A 22,254-nucleotide genomic window follows, 5' to 3' on the forward strand; every position below is an offset into this window, starting at 1 on the left:
GTTTATCATACGACTCTTTTTGGCTGAGGGGAGTTGCCGTAGCTGTGAGCGTCCTCGCCGTTGCCATGGAGATCCTTTTCGCTCGTAGGTGAAACAGACGGAGAAAAATGAGACGCGGAAAAAACAAGAAGAAAACTACGATCACAGGTGACACACGTGTTAAAGAGGAGACAGGGACAAACTTAGAGGACACACGTGTTAAAGAGGAGACAGGGACAGAGGGGGAACAAGAAGAGAAGAGAAAAGTGGAACCGAACCTTCAGCCAGAGAAAGAGGACATGTGCCAGCTCCCCTCCACATTATTGAACCTTATTCTACAGAGGTAAACACGTGTTAGATCAGACACGTGATGAGGATGAGTTCTACTGTGACAGACATGAACTTGTTGTGTGTCTTTTTCAGACATGAGGGGGAAACCAGTGGAGCACAGTGTCACGGGGAAGGTGTCGCTTATTTTGAAAGAGGCCACATGTACAAGGTGCGACAACAGATACAAACACCTTGAACATATGGAACAGATTTTATCAATAATAATAATAATGTTTTACAATACAAGGCGTTTTATATGAGTAATGGAACATTTAGCAACTTCTAAACATTACATGTGAATTTCTAAAGCTATTTTAGATATATTTCATTAAATGCAGTCAGTTGTTACATACATTTTGAAATGAAAAATGTGAATTCAATGTCATGAATAAATGTTATATCCTAAAGGCTTTGCTTTTATGAAGGGCATGTTCGCCAAGGGACAAATGGATGGACCCGGTGTCTTCACATGGGCAGGAGGATTGAGATATGAGGTGCAGTACAGTAATGATATTTTATAGTGACTGTTATTATTGCACATTATATATTTATACAGTTTATTTATTAAATAACTTAATTTGACTGTTTTGAAATGGCTGTCTCTGTTATAGGCGTGCATAGAAAATAAAATAAGTAGAAATAATAATACATTTATAATTTATATGATCTCATCAAAGTTTTTTTAACCAACAGGGGGAATTTGTTTGCAACATGCCCATGGGTCATGGTACCTACACTTGGAAAAATGGCAGCTCCTATAAAGGAGAGGTCTATGACGGTGTCCGACATGGGACAGGAACTTATGAATGTGCCAAAGATGGAGTGTCATACACAGGGAAGTGGGATAAGGGCAAGAGGCACGGAAAGGTATGGTTAATAAATATATTATGAGGTGAGGTGATTTTCTTTTTTCCATGTTCTTTAATTGGTTGTGTTTGTGTTAGGGTGAAATGTTTTATAACCAGAGTAAGACCTCTTCGTACAAAGGAGACTGGGTGAAGAACAGCAGAGAGGGATTCGGAGTGAGATGGTGCGTACAGGGTAAACGATCAACCAAGTGATCAACCTGTAGCCTGAGTAACATTTGAACTAAAAAGGGCAACGTCTGTTTTTCAACAGCTACCCCTCTGGTAACATTTACTCTGGTGAGTGGAGGAACAACCTGAGGCACGGAGAGGGCACGATGAGGTGGCTGCAGCTGGGACAGGAGTATGCTGGGATGTGGCAGGATGGGGTCCAGGTCTGAAAGCCCACCATGGAATCATACCTCAAATTTAGCCTTAACCTTTACTTTCTGTTTTTGTTGTAAATTACATGAGCTCTCCTCTCTGGCAGCATGGACGAGGAACACATGTCTGGATGCTGAGGCAAACTGATGGAGCCCAGTATTCTCAGAGTAATCGATACACTGGGGATTTCGTTCAGGGTCAGAGGCACGGACGGGGAACATTTTTCTATGCTGATGGTGCAATCTATGAAGGAGAATGGAGGAACGATAAAAAACATGGGAAGGTAAATCTCATTCTATCAATATACATATGTGCCCAGAGAGATTTGACATTTTTCATTAAATCGTACACATTATACGACTTTCTAAAAGTGACTTTTGTTCATAGGGGAAATTCACTTCTAAGGATGGGCATGTTTTTGAAGGAGAATTTGTGGACGATCACATGATGACAAATGAGTTGAATGGAAACAGAGCTGGCACTCCTCTGTGTGGTAAACAGCTACAGCACATTACCTCCATTAAAAATGCCCAGTCTCCTAACGAGGAGATGATCAGAACCTCAAATACGGATAAGACCTTCTGACGGCTTTCAGTTTTGTCTCTTGTTGCAGGAGCACCTACTCTGTCAGGTAGTGCTTCATCTGTGTTCGGAGCAGACGTGAGCCTGAACATTAAAAGTCTTCTGGATAAAATCCCTGAGAAAAAGCGCAACACTGAACTCAAACAGGTCAGATTCTGCTTCACTGTAAAATCACCAACGTGCAGCATGAGCTTTACCTTACATGTGATCCTGTGTTTCCACGAGTAACAGTTGGAGTTTGTGGTGCTGAGGCAGGACGCAGAGCTGCGGTCCATCTACAGCTTCTACTGCAGACTCGGTCACGTCAGCTCCTCAGACAACACCTTCCTGCTGTCCCGCCTGCAGCTCTGGCGCCTGCTCAAAGACTGTAACATCCACCATCATGGCATCACTCTGACAAAGATAGACAGTTTAATCCAAGGTGAGAGGGACTGCCATTCACTAATGTTTCTATATCTCACGTTCCAGTTTGTTTGTGTACAGGGCAGTAAATTCATAGTTTCATAATTACAGCATTTGTGGGGCTTAATGTTGTCTCTCTTTGTGTCTCAGAGGATTCCACCACACAGGTCCAGTCTCCTTTTACCCTCATCCCGCTTCGTAGGCTCCTCAGCTGTCTAGTGATCGTGGCCCATCACATCTACAATGAAAACATGGAGTAAGAAATAAACATTTTCATGCAGATCATCGTCAGTTGATGTGAAGGATTTTAATTAAGTGACTTTTTTAGCTTTGCTAGCAGAATCAATCTAGGGGTGGTCCTTGTCTGTAGACCACTCAGAATCCACTAGAAATTCTGTCCATACACACATGATCTCCAGTTGCAAATGTTTCACTGATATGGGTCACAGAATAACCACCTCTCCCAGGATCAAAACACAGACATGACTATAAACTTTATTGTCCTCTGAGTGTGACTTTGAATTTAAAGCATCGCTTCTTCTTTTTTATTTTTTTTTTACCAGGTCACAAAAGTACCTTCTGGCTTCCTGCTTCTCCAAACTGATGACGGACGACATCCTTCCCAATGCCAAGAATGTCAAAGGTGGCAACTACTTGTACCGCTGATGTTTCAGTCCTGGTCTGGTGTCGTAATCAACACAGTTTCTCAGCTCTATATTACGCAGTGATGCTTAATAACTGCAGTTTTTTTTCCATCCAGGTTTCCTGTTTGGACAACCAGACCTTTCAGCTGCGGCTCTGAACTACATGAGTAGGTGCTGGGACGTCTATCAGGCCAGGTGCAGGGTCCACGCAGCCCCAGGAGATGACCAGACCATGACCTGCAGACAGCTGCTGTGGATGTTCAAGGTGCAACACTCACACATGAACATTTCCATACATACTAATTATTGTCCATTTTCACTGTTAGCATGCTTTAAGTGATGGCTGCAGTTTCTGTTTCACAAACAGAAATCTGCTTGATGTTAAATCTTTTTGAATTGAATTATAGAAGAATACATCAAACTACTGCATGGATGTTTGTCCAACAGAAAATGATGACAAGCGTGTTTAAGACATTGTGTTGATCAGTTTATTCGTAACCCCCGCCAGGATCTGTGTCTGTTGGACAATAACCTGACCACAGTGAGGTTACTAAATATCATTGCTGCAGAGAGCCAAGAACCCAACAACCTGTCATCCTGCCTGAATCTGGAGGTTCGATCTCTTGCGTCTACATGTTGACTCATTAGATTACCGTTCATCCACCTGTATTCCTTCCAGCCCTCTCTTTCTCACTCTTTTCCTGCTGCAGATCACATTCCTGGAGTTTTTTGAGGTGCTCCTGGGCTGCGCTGAAGTGAAGTGTCAGCAGGTTTCTGAAAAGCTGGAGGAGAGCCGCTCCCCGTTCAGATCAGATGCAGAGTCCAGAGATCTCTCCAAGGTAAGACAGCGAGAAAATCTTACCGACTACAAGCAGCCATGCAGTTGGTCAGACTCGTCTTTGAGACTCTCATGACCTCTGTACACCCATACCCAGTCTATATTTTTATGTAGGATCAGAGAAGCCTCCATTTGCATGGTTGATCTTATTACATCTCTGCTGTTGGAGTTAATGAAATATGGAATCAAACGTGATATTTTATTTGAACTCTCCTGCTCAGGACGTCAGAGAGAGTCAACAAGATGTCAAGACTAAAGTCTGCGAAGAACCTCGGGCTGCAGGTTTGTTTTACTGGTTTCTATTTGATGTCGGAAACATTTATGTTTTCATCTGAGATATTTAGTCTTGGTTATCAGAATCCTCAAACTTATGGATCCAAACATGACATACGAGCTAATGTTTGGTCTAATATGTATTAAAATGTGCTGTCTTTTCTAGTGCACAGAGAAGAACATAGAGCTGAGGGGAAGGACATGGAGGCCAAAGACCAGACGATTCATCAGTTCTTCAACCAAATTTTCTTCCCTGCATTTGACCATTACCAGTTAGTGACTAAATACATGGAGGAAGATAAACTCCGTCAGAAGTTAAATCAATAGCAAAAGCCAAACGAGACAGGTAGACTAGATTTGTCTTTGTTGGGTCAGTTGACATTTTGAAGTCAAAAGCTTGATAAAATTGGTTTATATGCATCGTTACAGTGGTTTTGTCAGAACATGTTTATGAATTGGTGAGAATATAAGATTTTTTCACTGTGTGCATTAAACTTTTTCTGATTTCAAGACAGAAATTGCAAAAACGGAATACTGACTGAAGTCTAAACAGCACTACTAGGACTAATGTCATTTTTTAAAATTCATACTATAGAAAATTTCACAAAGCAGCCACCAGGTGGCAACTTTCACCTTCTATTCCACTTTAATCTTTGTTGGCTGTGGATCAGAAGGAGCAGTAAGAGGCTACAACCAAACAAAATCTATAGATCCTTCAATTACTGGATTAAAAGCTTTGAGTATTGTTGATTGGTGCTTGAGTGTAAATAAAAAAAAAAAAAACCTTTTCTTGTTTTAACTCAAACTTTAATCAAACCATCTTGTACGACACTATTTTCCATTCATCTAAAAATAAATGTTAAAATCAGATACATATTTTTTTTTCTCCAAAAGGGAGTAATAAAAGTAGATATTCGTAAAAAATTTAAAATATAAAAAGAAATCTTTGCTACACATTAGAGGGAGGTGTGAAGACCATGAGGTCACTCGGACAAACAGACTGACGTATCCGATCTTTCAAGTCCGGAGTGAAAAGAAGCAGGTCAGACTCAGCTGTCAGACTCTTGACCTAAAAAACAAACAAACAAAGAAAGTTCAGAAATAATGACAAGGCTGTAATAATAAAAATAAAAGTATCAGTTGAGAGTCTAGTTTGTCAAAGTATTTAGGTATTTCAAAATTGAAAAGACTTTAACCTGTGGTGACTGAAGAGTTAACACTGAAGGCACCGCTGCAGCTGTGGTGACAGTGAGAAAGTGAACAGTGAGTGACAACCGTAAAAAATATTCAAATCGACACCATTATTAAGCTCAGTGTAATCACATTCCGTTTAAAGTTCCAGTATAAAGATCTAAAATCTGAGGCTTTAGACTTTTCTTCAAATGAATCTATTTCTCTATAGACTACTAAAAGCTCATTTATGCTCAACTTTAGATATGCACACAGATATGATCGGAGCCTTCTCTACGTTCTGTTTCATCCGTATTCGTGCACTTCTTCTGAGAGATTACAGATATGAACGAAACAGACACAATGTAGCAGTACCACCAGAGATCGTGGGGGGGCAGTGTAGCTAATACTTCAGGCAAGACGACAAGGAGAACTTTTTAAGGAGACTTTCGTTTAGAAACTACAGGCATCTTTATATGACGATACTTTGCCCTTAGCTACATGATCTCAACCTCCTCCATCACCGTCATATTTGCTGTTGTCTGAAACTCTCCCCCTTAGAGGATGTAATGCTTAACAACCATACCAACGTTAAGGACATGTGGAACCATGAAGACAGTGATGCTTACATCATTTAAGATGGACACATCTCTTTTTGGACGTAAAGGTGCCATAAATGAGCCTCAACTTCCTGCTACTGCAGCTTAAATATCCATGTGTGTGAAAAACGAAAAAGACCCAGGTTTACCCAGAGTGTGTGCATGCACAGAACCTGTGGGCATCAATCATACCTGCTTTGTGTTGAGTCAGCAGATCATCAGATTGACCTCTGGGACTCTCCATCTCAACATCTACTGCCATGGGTGACAGTGTCTCCACGGCAACTGTCTCCCTGGGTGACATGCTGCCTCTCTGTGATGGCTGAAGGTAACGCTCAAAGTCCAACCCAGGAATGTCCTAAAGTTACAAAAGAATTCTTTGCTTATTTGTACAAAAAGAGAATATTCTTTGGATCACATCTTAAGTTTGAATGAGAAATTATTTCAATAAAAAGGGAGAATTGTAGTGAAGACAGAATAATTGTTTACCTCAACAACTGAGGTGTCTGGCGTGCAGCACACTGAGTCTAGTGCCTCAATGTGGCCCTGCACAGCAGGAAGGGCGGAGATGGGAGGCTGGCTAGGACTTGCACAGGGTGATAGCGAGAAGCTCAGAGATGATGAGGCCTCAGGGGCTTGGGATACAGGAGGAGGCGATTTGCATGGAGAGGCAGCGAGGACAACATCAACAGCTTCAGCTGGTTCTTCTTGCTCATCCACAACAGTTATGGATGGAAGTGAATTTACAGGTATGACTGTGCCTGCTTCAGGAACAGAGGCAGGGTTTTCCTGTGTAGAGACAGTGTCAGTCTGTTGTGAGAAGCTTCCCTCAGGCTGGGCGTCGTCTGAAGGCACCACCTTTGCAGGTGAGAAACACAGAGAGACATTTACAGTGTCCTGTTTCTTCTGGGATGTCCGAGGAGTGCCACGCTGAGACTTTGGCGTTGGATTAAGGGTAAGACGCAGCGGGGCGGGAGTAAGGACAAGCTGAGCAGGAGAGGCGACGGCCTGGACGGGGGTCTGTGCCAATGCGAGGGATCGGCGGGTGAATCTTCTAGGGGTGAGATAGTTGGAACAGGGGGAGGCCTGAGGCAGCACAGCAGCACTCAGTCGGCTGGATCTCCTCACTGAACCTACAGAGACAAAAACGCTTATACAACATGGCTCCAAATCTTATAGTCAGGAAAGAAGGCCACATGAAAAGAAAGGCCTTTGGTACATATACACGTTTCTCTCACTTGGGGTTTTGGCTGGGCTCTCCACCTGGAAGAAGCCTCCATCAAAGACCATGGTGTCTGGCACTTTGGGCTCTGCCGGGGGTTTGGGCTCCTCAGAGTTCAGGCTGGGTTCATCCTCACTATAACCAGCATCCTTTGCAGCTTTCTCTGCCTCGGCCGCCTGCTGTCGTGCTTTCATGGCTGCTTTCACGGCAGCCAGACGAGACTTGGCTGCCACTTTGGTTCCTGTTGGCTTGGCAGGTGCAACTGACGGTTTCTGTCAAAAATAAAATGATGGACATGATGTTCACATCACTGCATTTCTTTTGCCTCTGGTGAAGATTATAGACAAATGTGATGAAAATGGAGACAGTAATGTAAGGTAAATGGGTAGCGTGTGATCATTATGTCAGTTTTCAAATATTAAAAATAAATAAAGCACAAAAATATGGAAAGTTATACCACAACGTTTATACGTCTAATTTTATTTAATTGTAATCACCTTCACTACTTTCCTCTGTCGTGGCGGGGGCTTGTGCTCCTCCAGCCAGCCTCGGCCCTCTGCTCCTTTGAGTGCGTCAAACTTCTTGTTGACGTCCTCTACCTGAAAAGTACAATAAATATGGTTTCTCTCTTTGCGTTTTTGGTGACTGAATCAATGTGTTGATCCTCTCCCATGAGGCACTCACCTGGTAATAAACCATGTCCCAGAAGCCCTGCAGATCAGTGCAGGTGGTGATCTTCTCCCCTCGGCCCAAGTCGCAGTCGTCCACCAGACCGCTGAACTGGTTGAAACGCTCTTTCATCAACAGCCGCGCTTGGCCGATTGCTGTACGCATACGGTCTCTCACTAAACAGAGAAGAGCAAGAAAGACACTGAATCATGGCTGTTCACTTCAGGGAATACTGGCCTCTGTGCAGCACCAAGTGGAGTCATTGTTACACTCACTCTCTTCTGGGATGGACTCGTCTTCCACTTTAGGCTCCCACTGGACACACAGCACCCTAAGCCGGTCTGTCTCATTTGCAATCTCTGATCTGAATGATTAAAAAAAAAAGCATGGGAAACACTGAATTAACCAAACAATTGTTTGTAAATTCTGAACATATATGACTAGAAAGATAAAAAAAAGGCACCTGAAGTATGGTACATCATGCTTTGATTCCAGGGGGCTGCCTGTAGTTGGAGGAGCCGTAATGGGAGATGCACGGGATGGGGAGCGGAGAGGGGACTTAGGGGGAGAGGGTTCGCACGTTTCAGGCTGAGGTTCAACGTTGAACGAGGGAACTGATGGAATGTTGAAGCTCGAGCTGTGTAAGAAGATTCATGGCACGGCATTTAGATTATAAATTTGAGCTTAAACATAAAAATCTGTCTTTGAGACTTCTTCAATGGTTTGGCTCACATGCAACAATATCACAGTAAAGCAACCGACAGACCTTGGTGTAAGGAAGGCGTCTGCTGAGCGAGGAGTGAGAGGCTCGAACTTGAAAGACGACAAGCCGACAGGAGCCTGGAAGAGAAAACCCTCTGGAGCAAATGAAGATAAAGATGGAACCTCAACAGGGTCCACAACAGGGACGGAGTCAATCGGATCCTGATCCACCACCATGTCTTCCTCCTCAGATGTGGAGGGATGAAGTTTTTCCTCTGGCTTCTTCAGCTCAGGCTCCTACACAAGACAGAAACAGCAAATTACCGTTTTCAAATATATATATTATTTTAATCACTATAAAAAGATTAAGAAAGAAATGGAATGCTCACCTTGGGAGCAGGAGGCTGGACGGTGTCCTTGACAGTTGCTGCAGATTTTAAGGAAGAGATGAACAAAATATGGGGTATAAATGACTAACAATTGCTTTTGTTCACAAGGGGAAAGTAAAACTTATCAGCCTCAAAAACTACAAGGCTCTGTGACAACTTGAAACTATACCTTTGCAATTCTTTTCTTTGCCCGAAGGGGGCGCCACAGAGTTGACAATGGCTCTACTCCTCGTGGTCCTCACATCTGAGGGTTGAAAGGGACATTTAACAAGGCTCAAAGTGGTTTTGGTATTGTTTTCACCCGTCGGTGTGTGTACAACAAAACTCAAGAATGCATGGATGGATCCAGACATCTTTGAACTCTATAGGAATATTAGCAACACAGATATCAGCTTATTTACATTTGCAATCATCATCATATGGTGTAAATTACGTTATTATAATATATAAAGGTTGCCTGATTGGGGTATGTAAAACACGCACAGGGTATGTGTTGCTGCTCCAATGCTTTTCATTCATTTTGCTTTGATGATCAAATCTCCAATGGTATTCCCTCTTCTATTCTAAAACAGCTTGAACTCTGGCCATGGCTCAGTTTATACCTGCAGCCTTGTCCTTCGGTTTGTCTTTCACCACAGGAACAGCTGTAACAGGAGGCCTGTTGGCTGATCTGGTCGTCAAAGCTCGTACGGTAGGCTCCACTACAGTAGGATGGCATGACAAGAGACACTGGCTGAGTTTCCAACAAGGAAACACAATCGGGCAAAGCCAACACGATAGCTAGTCTCAAGGTCAAGTTATGCAGCAAGATTTTTTTTTTCATTAGTTACCGGCACAAACTTTGGTCTTGGTTGAAACCGGTGCTGGGGCAGGCTTTTCAGGAGCCCCCCTGATCCTGGTTGATCTTTCCACAGCAGGTTGAGCTAAAGGAAGAGCAGGAGGTCAGGCATGAAATAAAACCACCAGGTTCAGTGATCAGTGGATAATCGACTCCACACATAGGTGTAATGAAGTGTATATATAAGTAGCATTAAGTTAATGTAACAGACAATCTTTCAATGTTATGTTGCAATGAGCCTGTTTAGTTTTTTCTTCTCATTTAGCTGCTCAGTTTGACTTTTTTTAATAGGTATATTCATTCAAATTACTTATTTTATTTATCATTCTTCTGTTCCCACAAGGTAGGATGGGGTGGATTGGCATTTAAACAGAAAACGCAAACATTGTCAGTGCGTAGACACACCTTGTTAGCCTTTTGGATTATTAACTGTTTACTTTTCAAAAAGTCGGAATCCTACGGCTACCTGCAGCCTCAGGATAGGATAGGAAGTTTTGCATAATTTTAAATAAAAGGGGACTTTCAATTCATTTACCTTTCTTTGCCACAGTATTTAGGCCGTGTGTCTTCAGTGGCTGTGGAGATTTTGGCAAAAAGGTAAATGATACATGAAAGTGCACAGCAGTTTTAATTGAATGAAAATGTTCATATCAGAAAGATGTTGGAATACAATACCTGCTGCACTTGCTGGGGTTGTTTCATTGAACGGGTGACTCTGGAACTCTGGGGTGGAGCTGCGTTCATTTTTATCTGAAACAAAACAAATATGAGATGATGATCCCAGAAGTTATTCATCATCACAGCTACACAGACCTATTCCATTGTTATAAGCAGTTTATTCATAAACAGTGGGCTAAAAATATTAGTTACATTCACATTTACAAGAATAGCGAGTCGACAGTTAAGTCCTTACTCACCTCCTTTGCTCTTTTTGGAGCAGCTGGGACCACAGGCAGAGAACCAGTGGCGAATGCGTCTTTAGGATGATACAGGCCGGTCTTAAATACACCTTTGCGCTCTTTATCTCTCTTTTCTTTCTCCTTCTCAAGAGCCTTACGTTCTTTCCAACGCTCAAGCTGTTTTAACCTCTCTTCTACCGCCATATCTGGAAAAAGGTCAGAGAAGCCTGGTGATCACCTGGATTCTATAAACAAGTGCTGCTAGCTCTATTGTAAATCATTAAAATATAGGGTTATTGCAGTTGGGGCCTGCACAGGTTATTAGGTCTAAGTTCAAGGATATTGAAACATTACTTTTGACAGGTTGTGCATTGTTCTGAGTTTTCTCCTTGATGGTTGACAAGTTGGCCATCGCGATAGAAGCATCCAGGGAGGAGACATCCATCTCTGGGAGCTTGTCCAGCTGCCTCCGTGTGTTCACAGCCCGGTCACGATTCTCCTTCTGGGACTGAGACCTTCTGCGGGACATTTTTACTCTCAGCATGGACACACTGGTGTCCCGCTGACGCAGATGAGAAAACCGAGACTCCATGGTATCTGGCATTAGGAAGAGGAACACAAGAAAATGCATTAGAGTAACACTGCGTGTGAGTTATTACACAAATTACACACAAAAGGCACATCACACACGTAATTGTAGTTGTGTGTTGTCTCTAAAACGATAAATTGATACAAAGGTAGAAATAACTTGAAAAAACATGTTATTTTCTAGATTTATTGTCATTTACCAAATGTTTAAACCTCTATATATGTATTAAGTTGCTGGTAGTAGCAGTTTCCTCTCAAAACACACATCACAACATGGCTTGTTTAAACACAATTAATGTAACATGATTGCTGTCCCCTGACTAAAATGAACACATAGCTTGGGCCTTTATATAAGGAGAAACTAGTTAGCTAAGAGGCTAATGATCCTGATTACATGGCAGTGAAAACCAAAATGCTACGTTCACAAAACTGTATTAACAGGACGAACAAGAAGAGGCGAGGATGCTAAAAGTGCCAACACACACATTAAGTGTTTAACTAGCTTAAAGCAGTCGTATAAACACTACGTCGTTGAGCGAACTTCAGCCGCTCAACACAAGCCAGAAAAACTTGTTCCAATTGAGATTTCAATGTGTTTGTTAGCCTCCAAAATTAGCAACCGTGCAGCTAAGTACTGCTGATGAAACAGGAGGAAGCCACGAGCTCTGTAAACTGTTCGGTTAGCAAACAAAGACCTAAACTAGCATTTAAACAACTTTACAATCACACACGTCTCACCTGGTTCGGTGTCAAAAATACACACACACTGGAAAAGTTCCTTTGGTCGCAGGGTAAAAACAAAACCCTGAAAAACAACGGACGGACTTCAGCTCAGTCTAAAAACACAACAATCATGGCGGGCGACTTTTTGAAATTCATCTAGGAAGGAAGCTGATTGGCCGAGAGTCAGAGGTGCAGTGTGAGCTCTGATTGGTTCCTTTTCTTCTTCTTCGGTTCAGTTTCCTCTGGTCACGAAAACCCTTGGGATGATTTGATGTCACCTACCGGTTTGGAGGGTGAAGTGCAAATGAAACATTTCAATGTGTTTTTTGAGCTGTGAACTAAATTACATGTCTGTTCTGTGATGATATACATTAATACTGTTTTCAATATCAAATGCATTAGCAACATTTAATTAAAAAAAAGAGTATAAACAAATAAATGTAGGAATAAAAAATACATAAAAGAATAAAATATCATGTGGCTATAACCAGCCCAGCTTTAAACCTGTGTAACATATGGACACAGAAATATGAAATAAATAAATGTAGCTATACAGAAATAATAATAACTTATATGAACTATATTTATATAGCAAATTTCAAACCCCATTTAAAGGTAAACAATACAATACATAATAGCCATTTTCATTGGAAACGGTATATTTTTCATCTCTTAATGTATTTGTTTATTTCTGCAAGTATTTATTTTGATTATATACTTACATTCATGTAATTATATGCCCTTCGTGCATTGGCTGATTCTACCTTGTTATATTTTTGCATTGACTGACAGATTGCTTATCATAAAACTGTATCAAAAGCTCAGAATAATTTAACTGGAAACATCTAGTGACCTCCAGTTCTGAGCAGGTTAATTAGTTAGTTAATTAGTGCATGTGTCTGCAACTCTTACAATTACATTGTTAACATGAGCATTCCTTCAAAAAAACATTCCACTTCACAAAAGGTCAGAAATTAGTTTTCTTCATGTAGGGCCACTAACACACACAAGAAAAACTCAGTGGTATAAACTGTGATGGAAGCATCCAATGGTAAAAGTTCAGTGTCCTACAATCAGTGTCAGTTTTTATTTTTGTAAATTTTAGTTCCATTGATTTATGATAAAAACGAGGATAACACAGAGTTCCAACAGCCCCCTTATGGAATCACTAGATCTACAATTATATTTGTATCTAGACCAAATTGTATACAGTCATAAATATCAGTCCCCTAATCATGTCAAACTGTTTCCATCAAGATCAATTTCCTGGGAAATCTGTGGAAAAAAACTAAATGCTTTATCTCCCATTAAAGTAAATCCGACCCTTGGTTCACATCCATGCTTAAATTCAATGAGGTCTGTCTTGGATAATGTCCAATCCTACCACCAAGTTTTAAGGAAATCAATTCAATAAATAAAACAGGTATGACAACATAACATCCATGGTGAAGTTGAATCATTGTTAAGCTTCTGAACCCCCGAAAAACTAAATTCAACTGAAAAAAAGACATTTGTTACAAATTCACTTAATTTATTTAAAGTTAGTGCAGTTGTTTATAAATTTCTTTTATTTTAAATGTAGGACTCTGGAGTAAACTGCTGTCAGCATTTTAAATCAATTTGAAAAACGGTCCCAATGTGTTCATTACAAAAAGAAAATGCATAAAGAACTTCTAATTGGAAAGAAATAAAAAAGAAACACGTATTTACAAAGAAAAGCACATGTACAGTAAAAATCTGGATTTTTACACATAATTACATTAATTTGTTTGTAGATTAAATTAAATTTGATTAAACTTGGTGAGAAAGCTTTTTATTATATTTTTTGTATTTTACAATGCAATTATTGCATTACTCTGATGCTGTCATGACAACCTTCAACAGTGACAGTTTTTAGTGTGGTGGAACAGTCGCTCCGCCTCATCAGTCCAAGAAGAATATGTTGTTGAACTGTGTTGCACAAAGCCTCTTAACCTCCTCTGTGGAAGAGAAAAGATAGAAAGGCTTTAAGGGTGAAGTGGAGATTAAGTAGCAGGGTGGATTGTCTATTGTGGCGGTAATGACACAGATTTACTCTTCACCGGCTGGAGGAGACATACCGTTTACTTCGATCAGGTTGGCGTTCTTCTGGTTCAGGATCACGTACAGTTCTCTCTGGTCTGACTTCTTACCAACAACCCAGTAGTCCGTCATTGCTTTTACGATGATTTCTTCATCTTCATCAACCCTGGGAGAAAGACAGACAAAACAAAGTACACAAAGTAAAACATTTGCATTTACGCATAAACCTCCTCCGGGGGAAAATACGCAATATCTGCTGAGTCCAGTGCATGTTTGAAAGCAGCTATAATGTGATTTAAAAAAGTAATATAATTTCATATTCTTTGAAGTTTTGTCTACTAAAACATTTTATATAACAAGCAAACAAGAGAGATGTTATTACCTACAATTCTGTATTTAATTCAGATAATAGCACAGAGAGCAAGTTTTGACCTTGCTAACAAGATAAGATGCAGCATCTACACAAAAACTACATAAACACAAAACAACATTATATTGAGATAAATGTCGATGCCAGTTTCATCCCACAGACGTTCACATGACGACAGTCTCATGACCACGTCAAACGACAGAGCTTAAGATGTCCTCATGCTACCGTATCATCCACTGACACTTAAAGTTACCATAACTAAAACAAATCAATTCAAGCTACTCTTTGGTTTTTACTGGGAAAACCAAGAGTACCACAAAGATGATGTGTGGTCAGCCCCATGACAAATTCTTAAAACAAATATCCGGAAGGCATTTGGTAAAGATAAGTACCACTGTACTTTTACAAAGTGCATGTTCTCTGCTGTACCTGGCAAAGTCACAGTTGATGTCTCCCAGGATCTTCATGAGGTCGGGGTGGACAGAGGTAAGGCAAACACTGGCTGTCTTCCTCATGTGGATGGTGCTTTTCTCCGCCAGGTTCATGTGGTTGAAATAGATGAACTTAAACTGAGGCTCCTTCTCTGGCCTGCATGGACACAATAAATAAAACAGATACATTTAACTAAATAAACAGGACGCAAAACAAGGAGCAGTCTTTAGGGAATTAAGATGATTCATCTTTTTAAAGGATCTGCCAAGGAGGTGATGTATATGACAGTGAGATCCCGTTATTGTCAGGTTTAAGAGTGCAGCTCTCTCTGGGGCGGAGAATATAACACTCTGGTTGCTGAGGGCACAGTTACCCGACATGTATTAACACAGGCCATATAACTGATTCATATCTCTGCTGCATCTCATTAGCAGTGTCACCAGGCCAAATCAGGACACGAACCTGAGTGCAAGCGGAGAAATTAGGGACAGCATTATTTATTCAGTGGATTTTGCACTACAGTGATTAAAAAGGAGCCCATCAAGTCGTCTGGGCCAGAGAGTCCAGTCTTAGATTACAGGCCAGGGCGTATCTGGAGCCGGGGTTAAAGGAGAGCAGGCCAGGGTGCCAGTTTTTAAAGCTACACTGCTTCAGTTACCCACACAGATTTTATTGATTATGTTATATTATATAAGTTATAACAATATAAACAATGTCTTATTCTAGCTCTTCAAATGTAGAAAATCTCTGGTCTAATTACAGGGAAAACATGGGGCGTGTTTGAAGTTCAGTTAGCGGTGGATTCTCAACTGACCCTGATATCCTGCGGTTAACGGTGAACTGTTCACATATATCAGATGCCAGCAAGGTGAGCTGAGGTCCCACCAAGCCGTCCAACTGTTCACAGAAGTCCCTCGTCAGCTCCACTGAAGCTGGGAAGAGACAGAGGATGCAAGTTGATATTTTAGCTCTATATGAGCTGCAAAATGGCCAAATTTTATAAAAGCACAACATTATAGAATCAAATCATAAAAAGTAAACTAGGAAAGGGAATATTCATCATAGAAGTAGGTGCACACTTACCACTGATCATAAAACAAGCTGCAGCGCTCATCGCCTGGAAAAGTGCAGATCAGTGCAGGTTTTAAATGCAGTCAAGGTCACTCAGGTTAGAAATTACATAAACGTGATGACAAGCATCATGGGCCATACTTCATCATTTTAAAACTCAGCAGTCTAATCCCAAAAAATCCATATCGTTTAATAGAGCAATGGAATAGATCCTCCTAAATCTACTGTTCATAAACGAATCCTGTCCGTTACAGATTATGAGTCTCACCTGAAAAAATTAATAACAACTTTACCACCATTTTAATATATTAACTCATGTAGACTGTGACGAAACAATTGCATTTACTCTACTGTACCTTATAAACAATAAGATGCAGCTCTTCATAGCCGTCCTGTGTGCTGACAAAGATTTTGGGGAATCTGAATTTGGCCTCTGGATCTTTAAGGTTGGTGGGTCCTGTCAAAAACCTGGAGAGAACAGATTCGTGTTCAACAGAGAGAATATTCAGACAAGTTGTGAAAGTCAAAATCATAGACCCTCTATAAAGATGGACGACATGACAGCTTCCCAAAAGTGAAGCCAAAGCCTCTCGATCGCCACCTGTAGGACCGAGCCTCCTCCTTTTTACTGGATGAGACTTGGACCAAATTAAAAAGTCAAAGTCTCAAAGATATAATTTTAGGTAGTTCTTATCACGCTGAGGTTTGTTCAAGTGTTCAAATATCCAGTCAGGCCTCAATACTGTGTCTCCATCTCTCAACGTACCATCATTGGATATACCATTAAGTTAGAGCTGGAAAATAAAAAAAATTCTGTCCCGTGACAGCTCAACAGGAGTCAGACTTGGACTGCAGCTGCCAAACTTCACCTTTACACCTCAAGCAGAAACAACTTTTATAAGAAAGTAAATATGTGACTTTGTCTGGTTGCACAAATACACAGAATTTTCTGGAAGCTGCAGTGTTAGCAAAGGGAGTTTCCTCCTTATCTAATTCCAAGACAAACTCACAGCTGGTTTAAACAACATACAGCTGGGAACAGACACAGATTATTATGCAAACCTGTACATCAAGTATCATTATGCTCTTTGTTCGATGTGTAATGCTTTGTCTTTACTTGATATTACTCCATGAGGGCACCAAAAGACGCAGGTACACCAATGATGACACTTACCTTCCGTAGTGCAATAAATTCCCTGCAACCTCTGGCCTCAGAGGAGAGTCCCTGCCAGCCAACTAACAAGAGAAAAGACAAAATGAAGAAGTGAGAATGTGTGGCTTTGCTGTGGAAGCAATGATGTCTCAAATTCAGATCCTGTACGATCTGTCTGGATCATAAATCTTACAACTCCTTGACAGTTCATCATTAATGTGTTGTTAAAGTTTGAGTTTACGACCACCAACTCCAAATGTGTTCATCTATGTTTGGCCAATTATCTGCAAGACTACAAAAAACACACCAAACATGAAACTGTGGAGGAGTGGAGGGGGACACGCACTTAAGCAAAGTTTGACCGCAGCAAGAGTTGTTCCTCCTTCCTGCACAAACTCTCCTCACTACCTTGTTTTTCATAACATGTGCAGTGTGTTCCAAACAGATGTCTTTCTGAAACTGTTATTTTTCAATCTGTTCATTTGGCTCCCCCATCTCCTCACCTCTGGTTCAGAGTGTCTGGGGAACAGCGAGGTGGTCAGGTACTTGTACAGGATCCGCATATCGTCTTGTTCCAATCCGCTCCTGCAGAGAAAACAAAGAAGCTCAAGCTTTACACCTTATAACCTTCACAACACACTGTGCAAAATGCAAAACCATAATTGTGTGTCTCCTGGGGGTAATTATAGTTCAGCAGTGGTTGTAAAACGTGCTACATCAAATACTCCGGAACCAGAATGAAAGAACACAACGCAGCTACTTAATTTGGACAATAATTAAACAGCTCATCTTTGTTTGTCTATTGACAGTTTGCATTAAATGCTCACACTGCTCTCAAGTCAATTCATTAGCAATCACGTAATCCCCCCCCCGTGCCAACAGTGGAGGCTGATAGTGAAATTAAATGCAAGTGACATGCCAGGGAACCACAAAGAGGATTAGAGGTTATGTTTAAATCCACCTCTGTTTACACGGCATGTCATGATGTGTAAACAGAGGTTTGATTTTTATACCAGATTGTAGAATCCATTCATTCATAGAGATAGTGGATGTCAGGGAAAAGGCACACAAAGTTGAGAACACATTTCCAACAAGCACTCTGTACCAGATAAGCTGGTCATTATACAGGAAGGCTGTGTATTTGATCAGGCTGAGGCTCTCCTCCACTCTGTTGACAAAGGACTGGATCTTCAGGTAGGTCATCTTATCCAGTGGGAAGAAGCTGATGCCTCCGAATACATCTAGGAGGTCGCAGGACTGCAAGTGGAGAGTCTGCAGATACTGGAAACCCCACAGTGACCGCACACAACAAAAATGACAAGACACAGGAGAAGGGAAGGAGCAAGGGGTTAGTTTACCTGTCTACAAGTGCCTCCTTACAGAGCAATAAAGAAAACGGCACAGGAAACTCAAAATGATTGACGCCCCCGCACTGACATTCAACCTCTGATACACACCCCACAGCCTCTCTCTTTCTCACTGTCATTGAGTTACACGGAGGCAAGGGAATCCTGTGTGAACTTAAGAAGGGTATTCCCTAATCACAAATGAATTATTTATACTTGTTGTTTCGCCTAGAGCTGCAGCGTTCCATCGAAGTGACAGCAGCTTGAGGCAAAGGCAGCTAATGCAGGCGGATAATTACAAGGAAATCAAGCATGACTCCAGCAAGTTTCCCAAGAGCGACTTGAATATTTACAAAGAAACAAAAAGCTCATTTCAGATAAGAACTCTGAGAATGTCGGGACAATAGGGTTGGGATGTTCTCTGGACAACTCAGCAGGAGATTCTCTGGTCAGACCATTTTACAACAACACATAAATGTCAGGAGAATATCTGGAGTTAAGTGCATGTCTGAGAGCAGCTCAAAACGGTCCACAAAAGGTTTACTTGTGGTTAGACTGACTTTTTATAAATAACTGTGTGCAATATCAAATCAGTGAGTAAGACGTGGATGGATTTTTACCCTGTAGAAGAACTTTTCCAGCTTCTGTATGAGCAGCTCCACTCCTCCGGCTTCCATTGCTCTGACAAACGTACCATTGAAGAGCTACAGCATGAGGAGAGTAATCACTATTACAAGATGGATTCTTTGTGCATTATCAAGGCCTTAAATATGTAGTATGAGGTAGGCATGTCACCATATGGTTTTTAGATGATAACATTATACACTTTATATAGGTAAAATATTTAAGCATTATATAATGACATCATTTAAAACATACTGGAACCTACCTTGTACATACTGTAGCATTGTCTTACAACTGCACCATAAACAGTATCCTACAAAGACAAGAGGCAATGGTTAGTAAAATGCTTTAAAGGAAACAAATGAAGACATTCTCTCTCAGTACTCACAAGTATTTCCTCTTCCTGATATTCTACCGTGGGAGGTTTACCATCTTTGTTTGGTTTCTCAATCATGGGGTTTCGAACCACCTGAGGAATAGACATATCAGTCAGGGCCTACTTGTAAAATGTCTGTGGTTCCAGAAGTAAATTTCCCATTTGTTTAAATTTTTCATTATAATTTCAGTTTAAAGTCTGGAAACAGGTTGAACCAGCTTCGAGATAAATCATGAACATAATAATTTGATTCAGAGCAAAAAAAAAGAAGAATTGGAAAAAGTATAAGGTACAAGAATGTGTACACAATTCTTTTAAGATTAAAAGAACTACGCATTCCATGAACCATTGCGAATCATCCCTTTCCAACTGTTTCTTAAAATACTGTTGAAATCATACAGACAAGTGGCTTCGACAGGAGCATATAACATCAGTCTTGCAGCTTGAGGTCAGTCTACATTGGATGGATACAATATTATGGCTGATGATCAAAAATCTCTATTCAGAGAGTGAATGGGATTTTTACTTCAGGAATCACACTGTTGAGATATAAACATGCAAAATTTGCAGATTACAAAAGAGATTTGAAACGTAAAAGCTAAATTACATTCCAATGGAAAATAACAAAATAATCCATATATGCTGAATAACTGTACATATGGGCCTTTAATATACCATGACTATCCAGAAATTGTCCTCTGGCTCGAAGAAAAACTGCCGGTTCTTCTGTGTGTGCAGGGATTTAGCCGGTTTTGTCGGACAAAAGGTTCTGGAGGACAAAAACATGTGACTGTGAGAAGCAAGGAGACACATGCAAACACAAGGTGTGACACTCCTTTCATACAGTTACATGTTTGCAGTACAAACTTAGCCATAAACTCATTACTAAGCTCAAAGCAAATGTTACAAAGACGTGAAAAGGCTAAATAAACACAACGAAATCCACCCTAATCAACGACTACAGGTAGACTCTTATAAGCACAGTACTGAGATCTGTACCTGGTGAACTGTACAATGGCTTCACAAAGACCCACATTTCGGATCTTCTCATTCTTTTCAACATCACTGGGGTGGTAAAACAAAATCTTCTTCTCCTCCTAAATATAAAATATTTGGATTAGGAATTTAGTGATCCTATAAAATATTTTCAAACAACTAGAGTTAAAAAAGTAAAATGATTCAGGTGTAAAACATGTGCACAACAACTCTTCCTCTCGGAGTCAAGCTCACCTCTCCTTCTCGTGGTCCAAATGTTGGGTTATAAATGAAAAAACTAAGCAGACTGGGTGTGTACTGTTTCTCTTGCATTCCTGAAGCCATTCTGGGGCTGTATCAGACACAAAAGAGAACAGCTGATGAAGACATAAAAGCTGAAACATCTCCAGATTTCTTCCAGGTAACATCAACGTCAGCCTTATCACCATCTTTACCTAATCATCAGCATTAGTGTAACTTGTGTCTGGATTTCCTTTGCTCCAAAGACAGTGTGGTTCGCATGCCGTGCGCCTGCAGAGTGAAGACAAGTACATCACATACTGAGGCAAGACAAATCTGGAGCCACTAACTGATGGGTCACACTGAGTACAGTGGATCTGCATCCAAAGCTGGGAGCACAGAGGGCATCTATTCCCCGGGATGCACAGTTCTGATACACTGGAAGAGTGTCTGTCCAGAGTCTGGCATCAAGCATTTCCAGTCACAGTTGCATTCGTTCAGCCACTGACCTAATTTCTAATTCCACAGTGATCCCTAGCCCCAAATTACATGTAGTAAAAAAACATTCCTGTGAGTATAACACAACAAGGTATTGGGATTTTAATTTAGAAAAAATAAGAACATTGTTATTGTCTGGCAGCTGTTACACACAGATACCCCTGAGTCAGGATATCAGAATCAGCAGAGAAAGTATTTAGATTTAGATATTAAAAACTTCCACTTGTGTCCATAAAGATCAAATTATGTACAGATGTAAACAGGTGAATGTTTCCAATAAAGAACAACCAACATAAAACGTTTGGATACTAATACTAATAAGTGTGTTGATTAAGGTAAAAACACAAGACATGAATTGTGATGGTCATTTTATAGATATCAGTAATGACATTTCAAACTCGTAGAGTTAGATCAGATAAAGTAATGCAGCTGTGTTTAATAGATTTTAACTGTGAATTCAGGGTAACGTGCGTGTTGAAGTTAACGAGTACAAATACGTGACATTCACTGTTATTACCAAGTCAACAAGCGGCCGGTGTGAGGTGAGTCAGGGCAGCTAGCGGGCTAGCTGTCTATGCTAGCAGCGGGGTTGTGTCAGCAAAGGTCCAGGCGGAGAAAAAAAAAGCCGAGAACCGTGACGGTGACAGAACAACACGACGGTGACAGCCTCCGCACAGAGAACACGGGCCACACGTTCAGGTGCTCGCGGCCGGAGACAGCGTAAATAAATAAAAAGAGCTCAATGAGAGGAGACGCAGCATTCTGCACATTATCAACTTCCTGATTCAGACAGCGCGGTGCCACACGCGCAAGTGTTCGTGCGGCAGTGATACCAAGTCAAATAAAAGGTTCCGGCTCTCCACGGGGAGCACGGCACGTTCTGTGTGCTGTATTTTAAAGGTTCAGTGTGTAAGATTTAGGTTAAAAGGAACTATTGGCAGAAATTTAATGTAGAATAATTCTCATGATGTTTTCACTAATTCGTCTCATCTAAAATTGTATGAATTTTAGTTTTCTTTACCCCTGAAAAGG

The 22,254-nt window shown here is 40.9% G+C and overlaps 3 protein-coding genes across 5 annotated transcripts; 1 reads left to right on the plus strand and 2 right to left on the minus strand.

The window, feature by feature from the left end:
• Positions 1-37: 37 nt before the first annotated feature.
• rsph10b (radial spoke head 10 homolog B) lies at positions 38-5,220 on the plus strand. Its single transcript, XM_069517782.1, has 17 exons — positions 38-322; positions 403-478; positions 735-803; positions 1,003-1,176; positions 1,254-1,339; positions 1,429-1,549; positions 1,645-1,821; positions 1,926-2,031; positions 2,152-2,267; positions 2,352-2,541; positions 2,673-2,778; positions 3,086-3,165; positions 3,283-3,431; positions 3,675-3,779; positions 3,877-4,005; positions 4,226-4,286; positions 4,444-5,220. The coding sequence occupies exons 1-17, from the start codon at positions 108-110 to the stop codon at positions 4,602-4,604; spliced, it is 2,121 nt and encodes a 706-aa protein (XP_069373883.1). The 5' UTR covers positions 38-107; the 3' UTR covers positions 4,605-5,220.
• On the minus strand, positions 5,063-12,252 carry dlgap5 (discs, large (Drosophila) homolog-associated protein 5). Of its 2 annotated transcripts, XM_020083513.2 has the most exons (19): positions 12,092-12,252; positions 11,120-11,362; positions 10,784-10,971; positions 10,542-10,616; positions 10,402-10,441; positions 9,859-9,951; positions 9,631-9,729; positions 9,198-9,272; positions 9,029-9,066; positions 8,704-8,936; positions 8,401-8,574; positions 8,213-8,301; positions 7,953-8,113; positions 7,766-7,867; positions 7,285-7,540; positions 6,536-7,179; positions 6,239-6,404; positions 5,474-5,514; positions 5,063-5,346 (listed from the first exon to the last, which is right to left on the minus strand). In XM_020083513.2, exons 2-19 carry the CDS (start codon positions 11,355-11,357, stop codon positions 5,227-5,229), a joined length of 2,832 nt encoding a protein of 943 aa, XP_019939072.2. In that variant the 5' UTR covers positions 11,358-11,362; positions 12,092-12,252; the 3' UTR covers positions 5,063-5,226. The 2 variants fall into 2 exon arrangements, with proteins under 2 accessions (XP_019939072.2, XP_069373882.1); XM_069517781.1 differs by lacking the exon at positions 5,474-5,514.
• A 1,334-nt stretch (positions 12,253-13,586) lies between these two features.
• ccz1 (CCZ1 homolog, vacuolar protein trafficking and biogenesis associated) lies at positions 13,587-22,047 on the minus strand. Of its 2 annotated transcripts, XM_020082912.2 has the most exons (17): positions 21,740-22,046; positions 20,940-21,015; positions 20,740-20,836; positions 20,509-20,606; positions 20,185-20,278; positions 19,522-19,602; positions 19,399-19,446; positions 19,130-19,213; positions 18,269-18,444; positions 17,667-17,748; positions 17,185-17,246; positions 16,367-16,478; positions 16,023-16,056; positions 15,754-15,871; positions 14,937-15,095; positions 14,176-14,303; positions 13,587-14,055 (listed from the first exon to the last, which is right to left on the minus strand). In XM_020082912.2, exons 2-17 carry the CDS (start codon positions 20,951-20,953, stop codon positions 14,000-14,002), a joined length of 1,443 nt encoding a protein of 480 aa, XP_019938471.1. In that variant the 5' UTR covers positions 20,954-21,015; positions 21,740-22,046; the 3' UTR covers positions 13,587-13,999. The 2 variants fall into 2 exon arrangements, with proteins under 2 accessions (XP_019938471.1, XP_019938472.1); XM_020082913.2 differs by lacking the exon at positions 20,940-21,015 and having other exon boundaries at positions 21,740-22,047.
• Positions 22,048-22,254: the final 207 nt, after the last annotated feature.

This window comes from Paralichthys olivaceus, chromosome 21 (assembly GCF_024713975.1).
Source record: "Paralichthys olivaceus isolate ysfri-2021 chromosome 21, ASM2471397v2, whole genome shotgun sequence".
NCBI classification, from domain to species: Eukaryota; Metazoa; Chordata; class Actinopteri; order Pleuronectiformes; family Paralichthyidae; genus Paralichthys; species Paralichthys olivaceus.

Coding starts and splice junctions, on each gene's coding strand:
- rsph10b (XM_069517782.1), top strand. CDS start 108: ATGAGACGCGGAAAAAACAAGAAGAAAACTACGATCACAGGTGACACA. Junction 1,177..1,253: donor AGGGCAAGAGGCACGGAAAG/GTATGGTTAATA, acceptor TGTTTGTGTTAG/GGTGAAATGTTTTATAACCA. Junction 2,268..2,351: donor GCAACACTGAACTCAAACAG/GTCAGATTCTGC, acceptor CACGAGTAACAG/TTGGAGTTTGTGGTGCTGAG.
- dlgap5 (XM_020083513.2), bottom strand. CDS start 11,357: ATGGAGTCTCGGTTTTCTCATCTGCGTCAGCGGGACACCAGTGTGTCC. Junction 9,067..9,197: donor CAAAGAAAAGAATTGCAAAG/GTATAGTTTCAA, acceptor TAAAATCTGCAG/CAACTGTCAAGGACACCGTC. Junction 8,575..8,703: donor GACGCCTTCCTTACACCAAG/GTCTGTCGGTTG, acceptor CTTCTTACACAG/CTCGAGCTTCAACATTCCAT.
- ccz1 (XM_020082912.2), bottom strand. Junction 18,445..19,129: donor TGGAAAAGTTCTTCTACAGG/GTAAAAATCCAT, acceptor TGGGGTTTCCAG/TATCTGCAGACTCTCCACTT. Junction 15,096..15,753: donor GTTAACCGCAGGATATCAGG/GTCAGTTGAGAA, acceptor GTGTCCATGCAG/GCCAGAGAAGGAGCCTCAGT.